Raw genomic sequence first — 21,243 nt, 5'->3', positions numbered from 1 at the left:
TAATCTCTGTAGCTATGATATGATTTTGACTGGTAAGATCTAGTGGTTTGAGTTTAACTCTGAAGAGAGAAACACAATAAATATTTTCTTTCAACTGTACTAATGATGCATCCCTCTCCAATGCTCACCAAGCATTGTCAAGTCAGACACATGGCAGAAATGAGTTGTACTCTAATGATTAGACTGCTAAGATGGTAGTATCCCATAATAAAGAAACAAAATTTAAAGCAACTCTTTTGCCCTGTACTGTCTTTTTAAACTTTTCCTCTTGGGAGAAAAGTATATTTGAATTTTCCTTCTTTGCTGCTTCTGGCTAATCTAGAAGTATATTCTGAAGAGTTTCCATTTTCCTACACATTGTAGAACAGGGGTAAATGGTGACAACATCAGATTTAGGGCAAAAAGATGTTGCAAAGAAAATTTATCTGGAGGTAATTAAGTGATATGGGAAATTTCAGACCAAACAATAGATGCTTGAGCAAAGTAAACAATGAGATAAAGTTACACAATGAAAAGTGTAAGTTGACCTTAGTTATAGGCAACACAAACTGCCTGTTTAATGAACTGTGACAACAATAAAAATTCTACTGGAATTTGCCTTAGTGAGGACTTTCTTTGTGAGTAGAACAAGGAGAAAGAGGTGGAAGAAATAGCAAAAATTGTTTCATAGCTGATTTTTCCATTACATGTTTAGATTAAAAATGTAATAATGACTAGCACCTTTTTCAGGTAAATTCTGTACTCTAGAAGAACGATTCTTCAGGGGTTTCACTTTCTTTTACAGATCTGCTGTTGAGCAATGCATGGTCACAAAAGATATTTTCTTGGCCCTCCTATGTGACTAAAGGCACATTTTGAAATATGAAATAAAGAAAAACTTAGAGACTATCATCACTGTTAACTAGACATGACAGGTTTCTTGAGTTGTTTCTTGAGAACTAGATCTTGAAGGTTAGAACAGATGTTCATCTTCATTTCAGTAGCACTTCTGCAATATCTCCAGTGACTTACAGGTCCAGTTTCTGCTTGGGAATTTTTTTTTCTGAAAATCCTGGTGGATTTTGAACCAGTTCTTTGTCCTGTAGTGAATGCTAAGGTCCAGGTTGTAACTGTTCCAAAAAAGTTAATTAGCTTGACAACACTGTAATTTATGAAAAATATTACTCAATGGAGCTGAAAGAGGTGACATTTGCATCTGAATTTGTAAGACAGGTACAAGATATAAAGACAGCACCTTGTTGGTAAGTGTGCAGTTAAAATTTGCCATGGTCAGTTCACTGTAGTAATTCACAAGGGTTTCTTCCTGATACTTCCTGGGTTTGGATAGAGATAAGGTACAGCAGAAAAGGAGTCATAAAATATTAATTGATTAAATTAGTGATTGTTGTCAGGTGGCACCCATTCTTGTCTGTTTTATTCAGTAATGTGTCTGTATGTTGTTGAACCTTTCAGGAACCAGCTATTGCATGTGCCCTTCAAACACTACCAGGTGAACTGCTCTGACTGGTTGCTGAAAGTGGTCTGTGGTGTCGTGGACATTCGCACAGTTTACGCTTCCCACAAGAAGGCAAAAGCCTGCCTCATCTCCCGCATCAGCTGCGAGCGAGCTGGTGTCCGCTTCCACGTCCGAGGGGTCAATGATGATGGACATGTGTCTAACTTTGTTGAGACAGAGCAGGTAAGTGGATGTATCCAATGGCTTTGAATAATTTAGTCCACTCGTGTTTAATTGGGGCAGAATTTTCAGCAAGAGTTAAAGGAGCTCAGCAAGTGGTTTTTTTCAAGAATATTTAAAATATTATTGCATGGCAGATCTATTTGTTCTTTCCTATTAAGCATTTCTTTGCAATCTGTTCTTTTTCTCTGTTTCTGACTTTTTCATTCACATTATATTCAGTAACAATTTCAATTTTTTTTTCCTGAGTGTGATAGTCTGGCCATTTGATATTGTAGTGAAATGTAGACACAGGTTTTTAAACCATTCAGGAAGCAGTCTAGCAAAGGTGCTGGGACATATCTTTGACTAGTAAAGTTCACTGTCAAATCATCTTTCACTACTCAAGAAAATGTTGAAAAAATAACATCATCTCAGAGTCAGGCAAATTCCAGTTTGACTAATTTTGGAGGACACTGCTTTTATATTCCCATTTCGTTTGTGGGGGGTTCTCTCCAGTGAGAGGTGGTATGACAGTTTTTATACATACATGGTAAAAGCCTCATTTCCAGCTGATGCTGAGACAAATTATGTGTGTGAAATGCATTCAGCAGGCTCCCTTGATTGGCACAGCCAAACAAAACAACAGTCACTTGGTTTTATTGCACGTGGTTTAGCATGCTGCCTTGAAAGTCAGTAAAAAGCACTGGACCATGAAGAATTTGAAGCCTTCTGTGCCAGCTGAAGTGAATGCTTTCTTACTGAAGTACAATCACCTTTTCCTTTTTGAGCTGAAGTAGTAATTACTAGCAGTCAGAACCATCGTACAGAAACGGATCACTCCATAAACAGAATAGAAAAATGGCTGGTAGTTTTCAGCAAGGGACAGGGATTTCCTTCTAAAATTTGGTTGCTTTCAGCATCGTCTGGGCCTATCTACAGAGCTGCATATGTGGCATAGATTGCATATGTGCATATGTGGCATATAGACACATGTATGTGTCTATCTATGTAAGTAGGTGAATATACAATGAAAGTAGATTGCTTATGTAATGCTCATAAGGGGAGCATGAAACAGTGAGTGCAGTATAGAGATACTTACGCTGTGTCATTGTAAGCCTGTGCCTGATGGCTGAGGATGGCATCCCCTCTCAGAGGTGCCCATACTTCAGCCCTAGTGTTTCCTCATGGCAATGTGTGAATGTAACTGCTCAGTGCACTCCTTCCCATTATCCCACTGCATGAGCCAGGCATACCTTCAGGCACCTGTTTGTCCAAAATCCAGCCATGTTTGGGTACTTTCCAGATTTCCTCTAAGATGTTGCCTTCATGGTACAGCTTTAATCTTTTCACCTGGTTCTGACTAAAGACACATGCAGAGCTATGTTAGATTTGACAGTGCTTCGTTCCTCAGGATGCCTGGAGGAGCTGCAGACTGGTGTTCTCTAGCCTGCTGGGAACATGGTGAGGTTTGATTCCCAAGATATGCTCAAAGCATGCACAACATTACACATGTGACTTTCTGCCCACTGGTCAGAATTCTCGCTGGGGATGTGGATGGTTTGTGCTCATGTCCCTCTTTTTCCTGGTTTGCCTGTATTTTCAGTTAGGCTGACAGCTTTCCACTTAGTGTTCAGGCTCCCACAAATTCTGCTTGTTGAATGTGAAACTCTTCCCCTGCAGTGCTTGGGTCTCTAATGTCAACCTCTGAATTCTGTGCTAATAATTCTCTTGTGTGCCACTGCTCCAAAGCAACTGCAAGTCAAGTCCTGCAACATCTACATCTTTCTAGAAAGTCTGTCAGTGTGTTGGGAGATACAGATATGTCTGCTTACTGAAAAGTGGAATTTTCCCCTGGAACATGGAAACTGGAGAAGGGAGAGCTGCCATTTTAAGTAATAATTTGGTACATTCTGCTATTTTAGTTGAGTGTCTTCTCATGAATATAAGTGCAAAGCACTAATCCTGTTACTCAGGATTTGAAGAATGTCCTCTTGTTGAAATGCAGAAGAAAGAAAATGTTAAAGCGAGTTGTCAGCTTTTATGCAGTGAGTCTCACATTTGTGGCATTGCACTTAGCAGTTGACTTATTATGGAAAATACTTCTGCTGTCCATCTCACTAGTTGGGTCATAAGGAACTCATTCTGTTTAGTTATATTCCTGGAGTACATAATGTTACAAATGATTAGCATGAAAAAGAAAATGGCCTTTGCATTCCAGCAGAAAACCTGAGAATTGGCTCCTGGTGAGTGGCAAAACAGTACTTGATTGCTAATGCTTCCCTTACCTGGGTCTGGGTCAGGCTCTTCATGAGAACTGCTGTGCTTTGTTCCTGTTCAGCCAGATGCTGAAGTGGGAGAACTGAAAGCTTCTGAATGTTTTTTCAACTGGCTAAGCAAAAGCACAAGAATGAAATGGTTTCAGGGTGAAAGGCTTGAGTGTGTTCAAAATTATAGCGAGAGTTTGCAGTTTTTAAAGGATTGTGTGGTTTTGTTTGTATTCTAAAACCAAAGAAAAGAAGGAAAAGAAGGTTGCTGTTACTGATGGTGCTAAACACTAGTTTTTCCAAGCTGCAAGTCCTAAGAAAGCAAAGTTGGGCTAACCACTGGGATGCCTGATCCAGCTCAAGCTGGCATCCCCTTGCATTAGGAAGGAAGAGTCCAAGAATAAACTCTCTCCTACTTTCATAGTAAACGACTGACTAATCTCCTATGAGGTAATATCTTGGCTAAATAACATTTTGTTTCCATTTGCTGCAGCCTGTACAGTATAATGGCATGTTGACTATGTGCTTTCATGGATAAAGAGCACCCTAGGATTCTGAAAACCCAGGACTTTTCCCCTCTTTATAGGAATTGCTTCTAACATTTTTCTGTTTTTAGAAGAGGGAGAAACAATTAATCTTATCTCCAGGCAGCTCTTTTATGCATAGATGGTATGCCTTTGTCTCCCACAGAGTTAGCCTTGTGGCATTTCAGCTCTGCAATGAGTCATTTTTTTGTGGGCTCAGTTAACTGGTTTGACTCAGTGTTTGAGAAGAAGGGGGGGGAAAGTAAAATATCTTCACTTTTTCTTAAAAAAAATGAGCAACTTTTAGATCTTTAAGCTTTTTGATCATTCGGCTTGTGTCTTTACAAAGAGAGAAGAAAGAAAATGTTATAAGAAACACTTAAGGAAAAGCAAAATGAAAGGGAAAGAGGGCAATCCCTCCAATATGTACTTCCAGATTGGCTGACAAATATTTTGTAATGGGATGGTAGCCCTTTCCACTTGCAGTGCTTGCAGTGTTCCTGTTAATTCTCAAGTAGTTTTAAAATCAGTCTCTGTTTCTCAGTTGTAACATAAATGTTTCTCTTCACCTTTTCTTCCTCCCCCAGTAATCCTTTGAAGTTGAGACTGTGTTGCATTTTTGTAATTCTTTTCTCCTGATAGCTTTGAGAAACTGCGATCGTTTCTTCTTTTAGTTTGTGTGCCCTGTTACTGTTTACATTTCAGCTCTTCCCCCAGTTACCCTCCAAAGAGTTATGCTAAAATCTTAGTTTGTGGCTTACAAGGAACAATTCTAATTAACCAGAGACAAATAAATGGTTTCAGTTTTTTTCCCTTCATGGAATTGTTCAGTAAAGAAAATTGAAACCTTGAGAAAGCATTTAAAGGAAATACCATGAATTTGGATTAACCTTCCCTTTCTTCCAATTTAAGAAAAAAATGTCAGGCATGGATTAAGGAAAATGATCCCTATTTCACAATACCTCCTAGACTGTGTTGGATAGCTCTCCAGGAGAGGAATGGATGCAATCTTGTGGTGGATTTATTTTCTGGATAAGTTTTAGTATGACCCCCAGGCAAAGCAAAAAGGATTATTTTGGCAAATATATCCTTGGGTCCCATGGTCTGAGCTAGAGGGACTCACAGAGAGGTATGTTTAGGCCATCTGCTGTCCATGCTCTTTGTGGGCTGTGTGGCAGAACTGGGAATCCCCAAATAAGCCGAGTATCCATTTCTTCAGGGACTGTGCCTCTGTGTGCCCCTTGAGTCTGTAATGAATGTTGCTGTTTGAAGTTGTGACTGGATGATTATTTCTTTCTAATAAAGCTGAGTGATGGAAATCAGTGAGTAAATTATTCCAAACAATGAATGGGCATGACATGTTGGGATTAGAACACCAGTGGGTTGACACAGATGTTTCCTTCTTGCCCAGAGGCTTTCTAACAGTACCTGTGTGTGAAGCTTGTGTTACCAGTAAAGATCCTTGGATCGCAGGGGCAAGGTCTGGCCCTATGCAACAGGAGAGAAAGACTGAAAAATGTCCTGTTAAACTGTCAGTGCTATCACCCCTGATCCTGGAGTTGGAGAAAGAGACCACAGAGTCTAAGATTACAGAAGTTGAAAGAAAAACATGGCAAATTCTAACTCCAGAGGTCAGAGGCCAGGTAATCTGTTGTTAAGGCAAAGAGGTCTTCCACACGGTTTAATTATCCAGTTGCTATTGTGTTGTCTGATGGGAAATTGGTCTGAAAGTTCATGCAGCTGACTGGATTGGATTGTACTATGGGCTACCTTTGTAGGATTGTACTACTTTTGAGATTAATGAAGTAGTCCTCAAGTGTTTTGAGGATTTGATAGGAATGAACATTGTCCCTGGGGCACATAGGCAACAACTTGCTGTCATTTTGGATCTAAGATAAGACTCCACAAAGACAGATTTAGCAGTATGTATCAATCCTAATGACCAAGTGTTGTCCATAAAGTAACTGATTGTTGTTGAGCTTTTAGAGAAAAACCAGTATGATATTCTTGTCCATGAGTTAAGGAAAACAGAGGAAAGGAAAATTCTAGCCATAAGGCAGTTTACTTTTCTTTCTTTTCTTAAAGAACTGTTCATCTTTTGTCTAGTATCTTAGAATAAGGGAAATAGATCTGCTAGAGGACAGGGCAATGAAGTCAAAACTAGAGCAACAAAAAAATGGGACAGATATGTACTTGTAGAAAATATGACATTGTGCACAAAAACTGATCAAGGCTGTGAAGAATATGAGAAAAGAAATCCTGTACTTGTCCATGCATAAGCAATGAAGTTGGAATCTTTTATTTATAATTTCAATCTGAATGTATTATTAGTGCTTATTTAAGATTTTAGCAAATAAGGTTTCTTACAGTGTATGTGGCTGCTAAGATTGTCTGTTCCTGATTGGGAAAGTTGTCTTAGTCTTTAAACCTGCTCTCTTAACGAATCTGCTGGTAGGAAGTCTGTTGCCACTAATATTGTGAGGTCAAGAGACATACATACTAAAGGGCAATGTCAAGATCAAGGGTCATGTTCCTTGAAGTGGTGAATGAAGGATAGGGGGTATTACTGAAATTGAGGGAAGATTTGCACAGCTGTAATGCTTAATGAAGTGGTTAGAGTCTCTTTAGGAAGGAATGACTGACAGAAAAGTCATTTTAATGAGTCTCCCACTCATTAAAAAAATATTAGGTCTTTTTCAAACTCTCTGACAGCTTGGAAGAAAATAGTTTTGGACTCATCTGGGTCATGAGAATGAGGCGAAAGGATTGCAAAAGACCAGAGAATTGCTCCAGAGAACAGAATGATGAGCCCTGTAAGTGAGCGGAAAAAAAAAAGTACTTTCTTGTGAATGAGTGTGCTGGAGAGGCTGTGCTCCAAGTTCAAAAACCTCCTCTAATTTCTAAAAGCTACATGACAACGTACATTAAAAATGTCAGTTTCTTTAAAATGCTCTGTCATCATAGGAGAGTCCTGTGTTAGACCTCAGCTTGACAGAGGATCCCCCAGCCCATCACATCAAGGTTTAGGTATCCTGTTCAGGTTACAGGAATGATCAAATAGTTTGGTTGTTGTTCAGTTCTCTGAATGGACAGCTTAATAGAGCAGAAAACAGAAGAGGTAATGGGTCAAAAACCAGTGAACAGAAAATATGAGTGATACTAGTAACAAACATCTGTTAACTCACTAATAAGTGGAAATAAAGCATCTGTTAATGGAGAAATAAATATTTGGTCAGTATTTGTCAGTATTTTTCTTCTGTATCTGGCAGGAAGAAGGCAGGTTATATATTCATGGTCTGTAACTGAGGAAGTATTTTCCACTTAAACTGTTGCTCAGAAAGATGTTAAACTGCAGGTACTGAATTAGAATTACTATCTGTTAATGAGTGGATCTAGAGAATTTGCAGTTGGATGTCTAAAAGAGCTGCTCAAAGACATACCTGAGCTGTCAGTTTTACAGCTAGGTATGGAAACAGGGACTTCCCAGAATATAGTAAAGGAAACTAATCCTCTGTAGCAAGCTGTTTGAGTGGCCAGATTGTACTTTAGGTAAAGCTTTGTCTGTATTTGTCATCATTAGATGTTTCATTTCAACCCATTAATTGCTAAGGTGGTGATTGTTGTCAAAGAAGGCCAGTCCTGAATATTTTTTTGCACAGATTCAGGTCCCGATCTTCATTTACTATTGGTCAGGATAATGCTGGGGCTGTGGTAGTGCTATTAATTTGCTTTACCTTGGAATGAGCTTTTTTGAATCCATGACTGTACATGAAAAGATGATTCAGTGTGTAGAAGTCACTGAGTCGTCTTGGCATGACCAGTCTCAGGGAGAATATGATAAAGAGGAAGAAAGTGGGACTGGATATTCCTCTTGTAGTCCAGCTGCAGGAGGAATGAACTCTTCTGAGAATAAAACTACAAAGGAGAGATACACCAGTGTGTTGCCATGGTAATTAGCTCCTGCACTCAGGTACCAGTAATGTTCAGAAAACTTTACTGGGAGAGCATGTTTTAGAGCCACATTACTCAAATTATGACACAGGCCTTGAAAGAAGGCTTATCTGAGCAACCCCTTCTCTGCCAGGGGCTTGTGCTAGGACAGAATGCAACAGAAAAAAGGGTTCTTAGTTCTTTGGTGAGAGGTTAAAAAAAATCGAAATGTAGTTTTGCACTACATCTTGGCTGGCTACCCTTCTAACACTGACATTGTGTCCATGACAAAGCCACTTAATATTTCATCTTAGTGAAACAGTTTTAAGTGCTCTGCAAAAATATGGTAAATATTTTGTCACCGATTTTATCTAAATCACATCTTCTTCTTTTCACAAGTGTAGCTCTAAAAATTGTACATTGATAATGCTTATGAAGATGAGAGGTCAGGGTCAGGCACTTTCCCTGATCCACCCATTGGCCACACATAGAGGCAAATCCAAAAAGGGGAAACACTTTAAAACTGTAGAGAAACCCATTTTCATTTTCTAGTCTATTTTCAGAGCTACTAGCCAGCTGGCAGCAGTTGTGCCAAATGATACAATGTGGTTAGTGCAGCTACCTGGATAACCTGGATACCATTCCTCCCAAGGGCTGCAGAACACTCATTGTCATGCATGAGATAACGGAGATGTGTATCATGTGTATCATGTATCCTCTGTGGAAAGCAGCCAGGATTCCACTGCTAAGTATAGGCCAGAGGAGTGAGCCAGGCTTTGCACAGTTGCCCTGTGGTCGTACTGAATCTGAAGATTGTACCTTTTATGCTAAGTTAACATACAACATAACACTTTGACTGGGGGCTGTGGATGGGGGAAGGCAAAAGGGGAAATCAGTCTTTGTACTTTGTATAGATTTGACTCAAAATCAGCTTGTTAACAGTGATCATAAGAGCACATAAAGGGAGATTTTGAGGTCTGGTTAGGAAAGCAAATGGAGAGTTTGGAACCTCTTGCTGTAAGCCCCCTGGAAAAGAAATAGATCACATTGCTGTTCACTGTACCTCGGGATGGGAGTGGCAAAGCTGCTGGTTTTACAGAGTTTTATTTGGACTCTCTGACAAGGCACAGCATGCAGTGAAATAAGAAATGGTAAATACAGCAGGAGATAAGCTTATCCCCCACCTGACGTTACCCATCATCAGTCACAAGGAGCAATGACATTTTGCACAGTTAGGTTTTGTGAGAGGGACAGCAGGAGAGTATATGCCTGGTTTTTCCGAGTATCTTCATGAGTAGATCAAATCCATCTTAATTGTGGATGAAAGATGTGGTGTTGCTTTAAGTTTTCTGTTGTTTCTGGTGAGAAGTGAATTGACTCTGCTGTGATGACATGAAAGCAAATACGTTGTGCTTTGTTCCACTGCCTGTGAGACTATGGAAAAGGGGCTGAGCGGTAAGTGGATACAGGGAGATACATGGTTTACTTTTTTTACCCTTTGAGTTCAGTGTCTTTAACTGTCATCTGATGAAGGGGCCACAGGCTGATAGATCTAACTGCAGAACTTTATTTTATTTTTGCAGACAATTTACTTGGATGATGATGTCTCTTCCTTTGTGCAGATCAGAGGTTCTGTTCCACTGTTTTGGGAGCAAACGGGGCTTCAGGTAAACAAATAATCAGAAAGCCTAACTTGCTTCTCTCTCTTGCCACTTATAGTTTAGAATTAACTTTTTTTTTTTTTTTTTTTAATGAGCTTCAAAACTCATTCTGTGAAAGTGCTGAGTTCTTTCATTTTAGGTTTACATTTTTGAAAATTTTGTGTGTTTAGATAAACAGAACTATACTGGACAAATGGCTATAGGTAACTGAAGTTTAACATTTTTGTGTGTCCGAGTGCCTCTTCAGGGAACTGTTTTTAAGGGGCTGTGACCTAATGTTATAAACTGAAGCTTACAGCAATATCTTGATAACATTTTCTGTTTTATTTGGAATAATCTATTCCTCTGAAGTGCCTGGTTGGCTTGGTGACATTGACCTCCACAATACAATTGGAGTATCTAGGGATACCAGTAAGTCTATATGAGCATACTAGCTTGAAACAAAGTAAAATGTCTGGATGGTGTGTTTTCTAGATTTCAGTCAAAAGGGTAATAATCATCTAATCTGATCTTTTGTAAGAGATGTTGGATTTCATCAGGAGATTATTGCATCAAATTTAGTGGGTTATATATGGTCTGTGACTTGTGGTTTATACAAAGCTGTAAGCCCAAAGAAGAATCATCTGAGCACACTTTGCATTCTCTTAATAGAGGGATAAGCAGCTGAAATGAGTATGGACATATATACACATGTGTTAATAGAGAAAATACATCACATAACTGTTTTTTTAAGATACTTTAAAGGTTATATGATACTTTTTAAAATAATTAAACTGGAAACTATGTACTATTCAGAGCCACTGGATTTAGCACAAAAGGAAATAACTAAAGGATCTCTGTTGTCTGTTAAGACCATCCAGAGCAATATTTGCTTCTTTTTATGAAGTAAGTTTGTCCATATGATTGTGCCCATCCTGCCCATTGTGTAGCTGTATCCAGAACTGTTGTTCTATATGTTATAGAACCATCAAGAGTTCCCTCAAGTATTTTTGGCTATTAGTGGGTATTATTTCTAGTTAAACAGAATTTTCGATTTTTTAGTAGGCCTGGGGTTTTTGCCTAATCTGGATTAGTTTATGTACTCTTAGTCCTTGGGTGTGAATGTACTGGCACTGGTGTTAGAAAGAATTACAGAAACCAACCTCATTAAACAGATAAAGATGATGAAGTATAAGAAACAATGCATGATGCTATACATATTTCATCCTTTGTATTGTATTTTTGAATCACTGTTCTGATACTTTTGAAAGAACTCAGAATATAACACCCATGGAACTGGCATAAGTGCAGCCTTTTCTACCAAGGCAAGGGCAGTAAGAATGCTGGGCTCACAGAATACTCATGTGAGGCAGTGTGTGCTATTTGCATGAGGAAGCTGGCAAAGAGATGTGATTTGTTTGGCCATAAAAAGATGTGTAGGTATCCCTTTGCTTAATGGTAATTGTGTTTTCACTTGTAATTGTAAATGTTGTCTAATAAAAGCTGGGGCTTTTGTGTAAAGGATATTATGTGTGGGGGTGGTTGGAGTCTGTTAGAGGTGTCTGGTGCTGTTAAAAAAGCTGTTTTTCTCTGAAGGAAAAAGGGAGACATCTAGTGACTTAGGACTCCAGCAGTTTAAGAAGTTTTTTCTCTTTCTTGTTCTTCCAATATTTTATTTTAGGTTGGTTCCCGCCATCTAAGGCTTAACAGAGGTCTGGAAGCCAATGCACCTGCCTTTGACAAGTAAGTTTCATTCCACTTTGGCAGCAACACAGCAGCGTGGCATGTAACCAAGGTTCCACAACTTTGTCTTCCCAGAGAATCTTGAGATGTAAACCATCTTTCAGATGATATGGCAAATCCCCCAGGTGTGGTGGATTATTAAGTTGGTTTACTTAATTTAGTCACTTATTTTTGTGCTTTTTTCCCTCTCGTTTTCAGTGGTAATTGAATTAATTAGGTCTTCTGGCTTGCGTCTGTAAAAGTTTAGAAATACTGAGTGATTTGCAAAAGAAGGGTTTGTGTTACCCTTTGTGAGCCAACAGATGCGAGTTTACACTTGCAGTACACAGAATATGTGTGCTTTACCACTGTAACCCAGCTAGTTAAAGAGTAAACACTGCTTTCACACCATTCTGGATTTGTTTTTCTCCCCATTGTTTTACTGCTATACAGAAATAGCAATGCCTTATTCTGTGACCAGTGTTGTATGATGCTATTATGCTGATGTTTTCTATTTTATGCAAAGACTGGCTTGTAAACCTTTTAAAACCACTAAGACTCTGTTTGTCAGCTGGAAACTGTAGAAAAAGACATGCGTTAGCTTGATTCCTTTGGATGTCAGACTGGGAAGTGCTGTCCTCTAAGGGCATATTTCTACTGATATCATGGGAACAGTGCCTGAAAAGCACATGAAGAATTTGGCCTGTGGGAAATTTTCACCTCGTAAATGCCAGGTCATGTGATTAATTTCTGTTTTGGTTTGGTTTTGGCAGATCAGGGTGTATTTTGATTTTGAGTAAGGCCTCTTCATTGCTGCAACTGTTAGCGAACAGGACATTAGTGACTGTTAAGGGTTTTGCAACACTGAAGACCCCAAACAGGGATTAGAATCTAAAGGGACTATGCACCATAGCAGTCTCTGCTCCAGAGGTTCTTGGCCTACATTCTCCAAGCTTTTAAGGCTCTTAAATCCTACTGAATTCAAGTGTCTTTGAGACTCATGGTCTCATGGCCAACTGGTGCTGTGATAACCTGCCCTGCCCTGAAGCTCCCTCTTAGAGGTTTGCATTCTACAACAGAGATATTTTGTATAAGAAGAAAACAATAACTTATTCAGCATCCTCTTTCATACTGCCCATGAAATTGAGAGTACCTCTGAACTCTGTGAGACCTTTTAGCCCTGACCCTAATACAACTGGTGAATAACTTTCTTCTAAGAAACATGAACATGAGGATCAACTTGCACTATTTCTTCTTTCCCTTCTGCCTTTAAGTTAGATGAAATTAGAGTTCTCTTTGCTTAAGAGATCTGCAAGAGATAGTCCTTTGAAAATGGGCAAGAAATAAGTGACTGCTTATATGGAAAAGTACACTGGAATTTAACAACCTGCTACAGCTTTTCTGAGATATTTCTGTTACATCTAACCATGTGAGAAATGGATGGTAATCTTGTTAGTAGGTATTTTTTCATCCTCTCTCCCTGAAGAATCCATAGGGAGCTTTGCTTAGAATACTCAAACAGGTGACTTGATCTTCAGTAATTTTGTTGGAAGGAAGTACCACTGGCAAAGAGGTAGGATCTTGATGCTGGAATCAGAGGGGTGCAACTGTATGGGAAGAGCTGGCACACAGAGAACTGGTTGCAGAATCAAGAACACACCAGAAAATACATTTAGCCATGTTTCTTGAAGGCAATGCTGATGACTTTTTCTTTCTTTTCTCCCCTTCCATGGTTTCCACGTGTAACTTATTTCTGGTTAAAGGATTTAAAGAGTCATACCAGAAGATGTGGGCTTCCTATTTTTCTGACACTTTGCCATTACATGTCATTTTGCAGCATGTAGTAACTTCTTGGTTTTGTGTTTATTTTATTTTTCTTACCTATTTCTATGCAGCTTCCTCTTAAGTACTGCTACAGTGTTGTTTGTACATAATGGAAATCAACTTTAGGATCTAATTCCTTCTTGATGAGCCAGCACAGCTTCTGTAGACCATGCATGCCAACTTGAAAATGATGTATTGAGGGAAGAATGGGTGTCTTGGCATCTGGCTAAAAGCTCTTGACTTGAGAGTCCCTAAATGTCAGGCTTTGAGATTTTTGTGACATAGGCCAAACAAAAAACAAAACCAGCCTACGTTATACTTGTCCTATTTTGTGCTTTTCCTGGAGAATCTGGGCCAGACAACTTGTCTACAAGGACCTTTGTTCTGATCCAGTGTAGCAGTTCTTATGATTACTAATCTTCCTGCTTGGTTTGAGTTCAGAGTGAATGTCTCAATGTTGCAGTAGCTCAGAGATATTTGAACCCTGTTACCTGTGACGTGTCTTTGGAACTCTCTGGCCTTGGCACTGGAGTCACAGGCCCCATTGCTGCTGCTAACTCTTAGTAGTCTCAGCCCTGCAAGATGCTGGGCAATTCCTGTTGAAATGTAATACATTTTCCTCTTTTCTTGTCTTTCCTATGTAGTCACCAGGCTAACAGCCAAGAGGTTGGAGCATAAAGGGCAATGTCAAAGCTATGAGTGACATGAAAGATTTGGGGCCTATTTCCTAAGACACTTCTTTCTTTAAGTTCAGTACAAAATACTGTATCTATTAATTGCATACTTTCACCACTTTAATAATCAATTGCAAGGAAACTGAGGAAGATGTCTGTAGATGGTGTGGCTGCAACTTTCTGCTGGATGAAACAACCAGTGATCTCTACTTCTGTATTTTGAAAATGGCAGTAGGCAACATAACGTGGTTTTGTTTAGTACGTGTTATGGTTACTTTTGCTGTAGGCATATGATGCTTCTGAAAGAGCAGTATGGAAAACAAGTGATCGTTAACCTGTTGGGAAGCAGAGGAGGAGAGGAGGTGCTCAACAGAGCTTTTAAGGTAAAAGCAATAATTTTCATTTTAACTGCTGATTTTCCTTGAGCCTCCATGTTCTTCTGTTTTCCTTCTGGCCCAGGAGGTGGTGAATAGTATATCTAAAGAAATGATGTTAATTCTTCACTACATGCTACATACTGAGAATAGTGCTTCTTGGTCTCATGGCTTAATTTCCAGCGCTTCCTTTCTGCTTACTTCTTCATACATTTGTGTTCATTCTCTTTAACTAAACTTAAAAAGAAATTGCCTTAACACTCCTTAGAGTGGTTCACATTTGCAAAAGTGAATCACAGACAGCTTTGACATTGTATGTAGCCACATATGCAGTCAGGGGCCCCCTGGGATTGCCAGAACTGCCTGGAGGCCAGGCCCTGAGCCTTGATCACTGAATGTAGTGACTTAGCATCACTGAGCTGTCTTGCTCTGATAGTAATGGGAAATGGCTGTCTTGCACTGATTGTGTTGGGAATTGGCTGCCTGAGCACCAGATGACAGTTTGGTGTATGGAGAGAGATTTTCCTGGCCCCTAAGTGTCCCTAGGCACAACTAATACCTGAGAGCAAGGATGTCAGGCATTGTAGAGCTGAAGCTATGCTGAGTTCTAGTGTAGTATTCTCATGGCTAGATTTTTAAAACCAGTGTGAATTTAAAGCCACAGATTGGCACTGAGTGGGATTTGCAGCAGTGTGATAGCTGCCTGAATCTGGCTGTAGGTTGATGAAAGTCTGCCTCCTTAAGTGCCTGTTGCTTTAGCAAACTGACATACATTTGGAGTATATGTTCCTAAAACTAATCATAATTTAAATACACACCTTCAAATAAGTGCTATGTATATATCATTGGTAAAGAATGATACCAGCAGTTCTGAGCTGAAATGTTTACTATGTGAAACTAAGCAAAATAAAAATTGTGGTTGAATAATAGTGCCCAATTTCTTTCCCTCTCTGTTGCAATAGTGAGCTTACAGGGAGTGTCAAGTTTTTTGTCAGTTTTTCTGTGTGACTATTTCCTCCTCCTGCAAAAGAGCTGGGAAAGACTATCTGCTTCCCCAGCAGAAAATGGCAAAGTGAAGGTCTCCCCTTGTACAGAACGTGGCCAAAGAAAGTGATTATGACTAAAGCTTGCAAGGCAATGAGAAAGGCACAGAAGTGAAGTCTGGTCCTAACTTCTGTTTTCAGCTTCTTACTGAATTTCAGCATGACATGGATAAGCCTCTGTAATTTTTTTGTTTCCCTCTCTTTGAAATAGTTTTTCTAGTTTGTATTGAAAACCCCACTGAAATTTAAAGGTAAGAGATAGTTATTTGAGCATTTCAGAATTGGTTTACACAGACAAAAATATTACATTTATTGTTAATTTCATACTGATATTTTCTCAAACTCTTACATTCTTGCATGTTCTAGCCAGTATCATGCAACCAGTATCATGCAAGTTTCTGGCAAATTAAGTCAGAAACCAGGCATCCCTAGAATAAAGACCTTGCATTTGTTAATTAAATTTAAATAAAGACCTGCTTTGTTTAAATTGTTACATTTTTTGCCTATTTTAAAAATAAATAAACTCTGAAAATACCCTGTGAGCTCAAAGAATTTAGACTGACATCACTGAAAACTAAAGTTTTGTATTCATTCAAAATGGCTCCTTGGTAATTTCTGTACTTTTGTGTTTTAAAAAATGGATGTTAGGAAAAAATATAGAGTTAATTTTATTTTGATGATTTTAAAGGGCTTGAATTAAAAGTAAAGTAATTCATAGGAGTGTGATTAGGTTGCAAGCTTGTCTCCTGTCATTAGTTTCTCAATATTTCTTTTATTTCTTCCTCTTCTCTCCACTCTTGCTTCAACCTTAGTAACTCTTATCAGCGTTGGTTCAAATGATTCTTGTAATTACTGCCACTGGGCTCTCTTCATCAGAATGGCATGGTTACCATTAATTTACTATTCATTATCTGTTACCTGAATCAGCTGCTACCAGACCAAAAATCAATACTGTTCCCAGGAAATGCTGTTCCTCCCATAAGCATTCCCTGTAACACAGGTAATTATGATTACAGTAAAAGCAAGGCTGTGGTGTAGAGTTGTGAATACTCTGATAATAATTTACACTGCAGCAGTGGGTAAATGTCATCCTCAAGTGCATTACTAGTGCCAACATCTGTAAGGGCAGATTGGGGTGTCAACAGTAACAGTCTAATGAAATACATTTTGCAGGTCTCTTTCCAAGTACAGCCTTTAAATTTGTTTCTGCAAGAAAGGCTTAATGGCTTACTTAATACAATTATGCTGGTGTAACTGCTACATGTACACTTTTAATGTAATATCAGATTTGTTTTGTCCAGTGTGTGTCACAACGTAAGTGGAGAAAAGCATCCATCTTGGGGTGAGAATGTGCAGGAGGGAGGAGAATAGACAAAGGCTTGCATAGTTGGAGTTAATGTAATGGTTCTGGCTTTCTCATGGAGAACAGGATGTATTATTGTTGTATCTATTGCAAATACCTTAATGAAATTTGTGGTGATTACAGAAATGCATGTGAGGATATTGGAGATGAAATAGTAAGGCTATTTGTGCCTCTTTTTTCACTTCACTTCTTCTTCAAACTGCTTCACCACAAGCACTTTATAGTATGTTTCCTGGAATGTAATTCCTTCCTTACTACTTCCCCCTGAGCCTGCCTAGAGCATCGCTGTTCCTGTCTACCCTCTTGCACAGAAGCAGCAGCAACAGCTCACTGCTGCAGGGCTGCCACCAGCTAAGGCACAATTCCGATATGTACTTTGTAGTTACAGTTGGAGTTCCCCTGCAGGAAAATTGGATTCTCACAGTCAGGTTTACTTCTGTGAAGGAAACAAACAGGGAGCTTTAGTTGCTTTTTTCATGTCTGGCCTTTCAAAATTCCGTATGAACTATATGATTAACAGTCAAGGCTTATTAATGAGAGAAGTGTGCTGGTATCAATCCTTACATGTGGCTTGAGCAGGATTTGTTTTCCTTCATTCTCTTATCTAAACAGAAACTGCTATGGGCCTCTTCCCATGCGGAAGACACTCCCATGATAAACTTTGACTACCACCAATTTGCAAAAGGTGGGAAACCTGAGAAACTAGAAAATTTGCTGGGGCCTCAGCTGAAGTTGCACTGGGAAGACTTTGGAATCTTCGCAAAGGGCGAGCATGTAAGTCCACGGTGAGTGTCTCTGCCCCTCCATCCCAGTGTTGCTGGGCACTGCTTGTCCTGGCCTTCCCCGATTTCTTGCTGTGTTTGGATCATGACCATAAACGACCATCTTGAAATACAATTTTGAGGCAAAGTGTAGATTAGGTGCTAAATCAATTATTTGGCTTAATTGCATCTCCATGGTTTCAAATCTGCAGATTTACTAGTGCATGGATTTGCTAATATGGTGCTGCAGATGTAGTCAAGTAATTAGATGTGTTAATGGAATATATTGTGCACAATGTGCTTGTACCATCAAAATGTGGGTGGGTATATTCAGGCAGAACATTTGATGAACTTGTTTAATCAATTCATGATTAGATGTTATTTTAAAATATACCATTTTCTCCTCCCTCCTCTTGTGTTTGGTTATCAAAGTCTGCAGACAGGAACTTTTCGAATGAATTGTTTGGACTGCGTGGATCGTTCTAATAGTGTACAGTCCTTTGTTGCACTGGAGGTGAGTTTGTCAGAGGACCTTCTGTGGGATATCTGTCATGCATACATTGGGTGCTCCATGGGAAAGACAGGAAGGAGGCTGTAAGTCTCAGTTATATGTCTGTTTTGCCAGCTCTATGATACAGAATGGCACTCGCTGGAATACTGAGGATAAAAAGCAAAAACATATTAAAAAACAATGTTGGTTTCTTTTTTGTTTTTTTTTCTCCTTCTGCACCTAATCCAGATACTGCTTACTCAGCTAGAGAGCCTCAGTTTGAACTCTAAACCTATAATTGAACGCTTTGTGGAATCCTACAAGGAGATGTGGACTCTCAATGGTCATAATCTGTGCAGAGTATTTAGTGGCAGTCGTGCCCTTGAGGGGAAGAACAAGGTAAAGAAAAATGGCAAAACTGTTTATTTATAAGTAAAGAAAGATGTCCTGTTTATTCTTCAGTGTCACTTGCACTGATCATTCCTGTCTGATGTAGGTTGGGAAGCTCAAGGATGGTGCCCGGTCTGTGTCTCGTACCATCCAGTCAAATTTCTTTGATCCAGTAAAGCAGGAAGCCATCGAGTTGCTGCTCATGGGTGACTTCTTCCGTGAGGAATATGCAGACAAAGGCAAGATGCTCATGGACCAGACTGCACTGCTGGGTAAAGCCAGTGTAAATCCTTTGCTTTTCTTTTGTGTCTTCTTTTAGCTGTCAGATATAAGCAATTGTACCCTATTGAAAAAAAATCAATAAATAAGCTATTTTTGCACAGTTCTGTTATTTAAAGCACAACTTTCAAGTGACCATAGCACAACTCTGTGTGGTTTAATTCCACTGTGCTTATTTCTCGTATTTTGTTTTGAACTTTTGAGGATGTTTGTCTGCTCTTTGATAGTGATACTCTCTGACAGTTTAGAGTTGGACCAGAAGGAAGGATTTTAGGGCTATATTCCCAGTCTGGTCCTGTCTGAGTTAGTCTTGGGGAAGTCTCTTGAGCTTAGCCTTTTTATGTCCTTATTTGTGTCCTTGCTTTTTGCATATACTTTTAGCCATTTGGATTTTTAAAGGCACATCTCTGTTGTTTTGGTTCATTTCCTGCTTAATTTCAGGCTTCTGCTAGTCCACAACATAGACACATTTGCTTGCACCCATCTAGAATAAAGTCAGCTCTCTCTGAGAAGATGTTTACATGCAAAATACAGGATAATTTCACTCACAAGCAGTGTTGGGTGGTTGGTTTACTGCAGAGGAGCATTCAGCACCACATCAATCCTGGGCTTGTTCCCTGATGTGGACTACAAGGAAAATATAGATAACTTCTCTATGCCTGACTGCCAATGCAAGTTGGGTAGTTAAAGATTAACTCTACTTCAGTTGCTTACACAGCAAAAGCACACGGCTAATTTTCTATACTCAGCAAAAATAAGTGAATATAGCAGTGTCCTTTCAGGAGTTCTGACCTGGCTAGAGAGCCACGACAGTGCATGATTTGTACTGATGTGACACTCTGTGCTTCTCTCTGTCTTTCCTTCCACATTCTAAACTTCCCAGGGCTTCAGTTTAAGTCATAACTTGTGACATGCTTGATTGCTTGTCTTGGTTTCAGGAACAGAGTTCATTGTCTTCCTTGCGTCTGGTACAGTGCTGTGGTTTGGATTTAATATGAGACTAATGTGTGAGCAAGTGAGTGTGTAGGACTTTGTTGCCAGCTGGGTTTAAACCAAGGCAAGTTGGTAGCTTCTTGTGCTCTCCCACTCAGAAGGCTAGAGGGCTACAAGAAGCTGGGAGGGTTGATTCCAGGCTGAAGCCAGGACAGTTGACTCCAACTGGCCAAAGGAATATTCTTACTATATGATGTCATACTTGGTATATAAACTATGGGGGGAAAGCTGACTGTGGGCCACTGCTTTGGAACTGGATGGGCATTGGTTGGGGAGCAGTGAGAAATTTCATTGTGCCACACTTGTTTTGTGTATTCTGATTATTGTATTATATTTTTTCCCCTTTTCTGTCCCATTAAACTGTCTTTGTCTCAATCCATGAATTTTCTTACTTTTACTCTTGCAGTTCTCTCCTGCATTTCACTGTGGGGGCAGGGAGTGAGCGAGTGGCTGGGATAAGCACTATTAAGCCCTAATTGCCCAATGGGTTTAAACCATGACAGTGCTGTAGACTAAACTGAAAAGATGATGGAAGATAAAAGATTTTTTTGCTTATTACTTGAAGAAGTACAGAAAAACTTATGCTGAAAGTGAGTGACTAGCCCTTCCCAAACTTTCAAAGGGTGCCTGGTTTCTGGGAGAGAAATTGCTGACATCAAAACCCTGGTTATCTTGTAGCTATTGGTATTGCCATAGGAGAAATTCCCTACCTTTTGTATTGTTGCTGCTAGGATAATGTCATTATTTCACAGTGACTGTGCTGATCCTGTCTGGATAGTTTCTGTCCTTTTACAGCACATTCTTCTTTTACACATCATCTTTCTCTCTCCCCTTTTCTGTCAGTAACTCCAAGTATTTTGAAGGCCATGTCAGAGCGTCAGTTTGAATTCACAAGCTCCAAGCGTGTTCGTATTGCCACGGGGACCTGGAATGTGAATGGGGGAAAGCAGTTTCGAAGCAACATCCTTGGTACCAGTGAGCTGACAGACTGGCTGCTGGATTCTCCCAAGCTCTCAGGAGTTTCAGAATTTCAAGGTCAGATTTCACAGTCATAATGTATAAGCACTACTTGCTGGCATCTCTAGAGAGGGTGAGTCGGGACACGAGATTTGACCAGCCTTTCAAAATCAATGCATCTTGGAGGGCATTTTCTGTCAGTTCTTAGGGGTGTATTCAGCTCCTCCCTGCTTTTGCTGCCTCCCTGATGAAGTGGAATGGTGTGTGAAGAGCTCCTGACAATCAGAGTGCTTTGAACACTTTGAAACAGTTTATGTGACTGTTTCAAACCTTTAGCAGGTCAGAATTCAGAGCTCTC

At 39.6% G+C, this 21,243-nt stretch overlaps 1 protein-coding gene across 3 annotated transcripts in view; it reads left to right on the top strand.

Moving 5' to 3' along the window:
- Window positions 1-21,243, top strand: part of SYNJ2 (synaptojanin 2) — a 67,522-nt gene that overhangs the window by 21,420 nt on the left and 24,859 nt on the right. For 2 of the 3 annotated variants that reach the window (XM_085055771.1, XM_085055773.1), the window contains 9 exons: window positions 1,453-1,678; window positions 9,959-10,042; window positions 11,697-11,758; window positions 14,522-14,618; window positions 17,628-17,800; window positions 18,209-18,290; window positions 18,516-18,665; window positions 18,763-18,928; window positions 20,772-20,963. In XM_085055771.1, the coding sequence (XP_084911897.1) occupies window positions 1,453-1,678; window positions 9,959-10,042; window positions 11,697-11,758; window positions 14,522-14,618; window positions 17,628-17,800; window positions 18,209-18,290; window positions 18,516-18,665; window positions 18,763-18,928; window positions 20,772-20,963 (1,232 nt within the window). Of the gene's footprint in view, window positions 1-1,452; window positions 1,679-9,605; window positions 9,831-9,958; window positions 10,043-11,696; window positions 11,759-14,521; window positions 14,619-17,627; window positions 17,801-18,208; window positions 18,291-18,515; window positions 18,666-18,762; window positions 18,929-20,771; window positions 20,964-21,243 lie in introns of those variants that run through there. The other variant, XM_085055774.1, reaches the window with a different exon arrangement.

Source organism: Lichenostomus cassidix, chromosome 3 (genome assembly GCF_008360975.1).
Source record: "Lichenostomus cassidix isolate B80296 chromosome 3, HeHo_3.0, whole genome shotgun sequence".
NCBI lineage: Eukaryota > Metazoa > Chordata > Aves > Passeriformes > Meliphagidae > Lichenostomus > Lichenostomus cassidix.
Note: the sequence above shows the minus strand (reverse complement) of the source record. Positions and strands in the feature narration are given on the sequence as shown.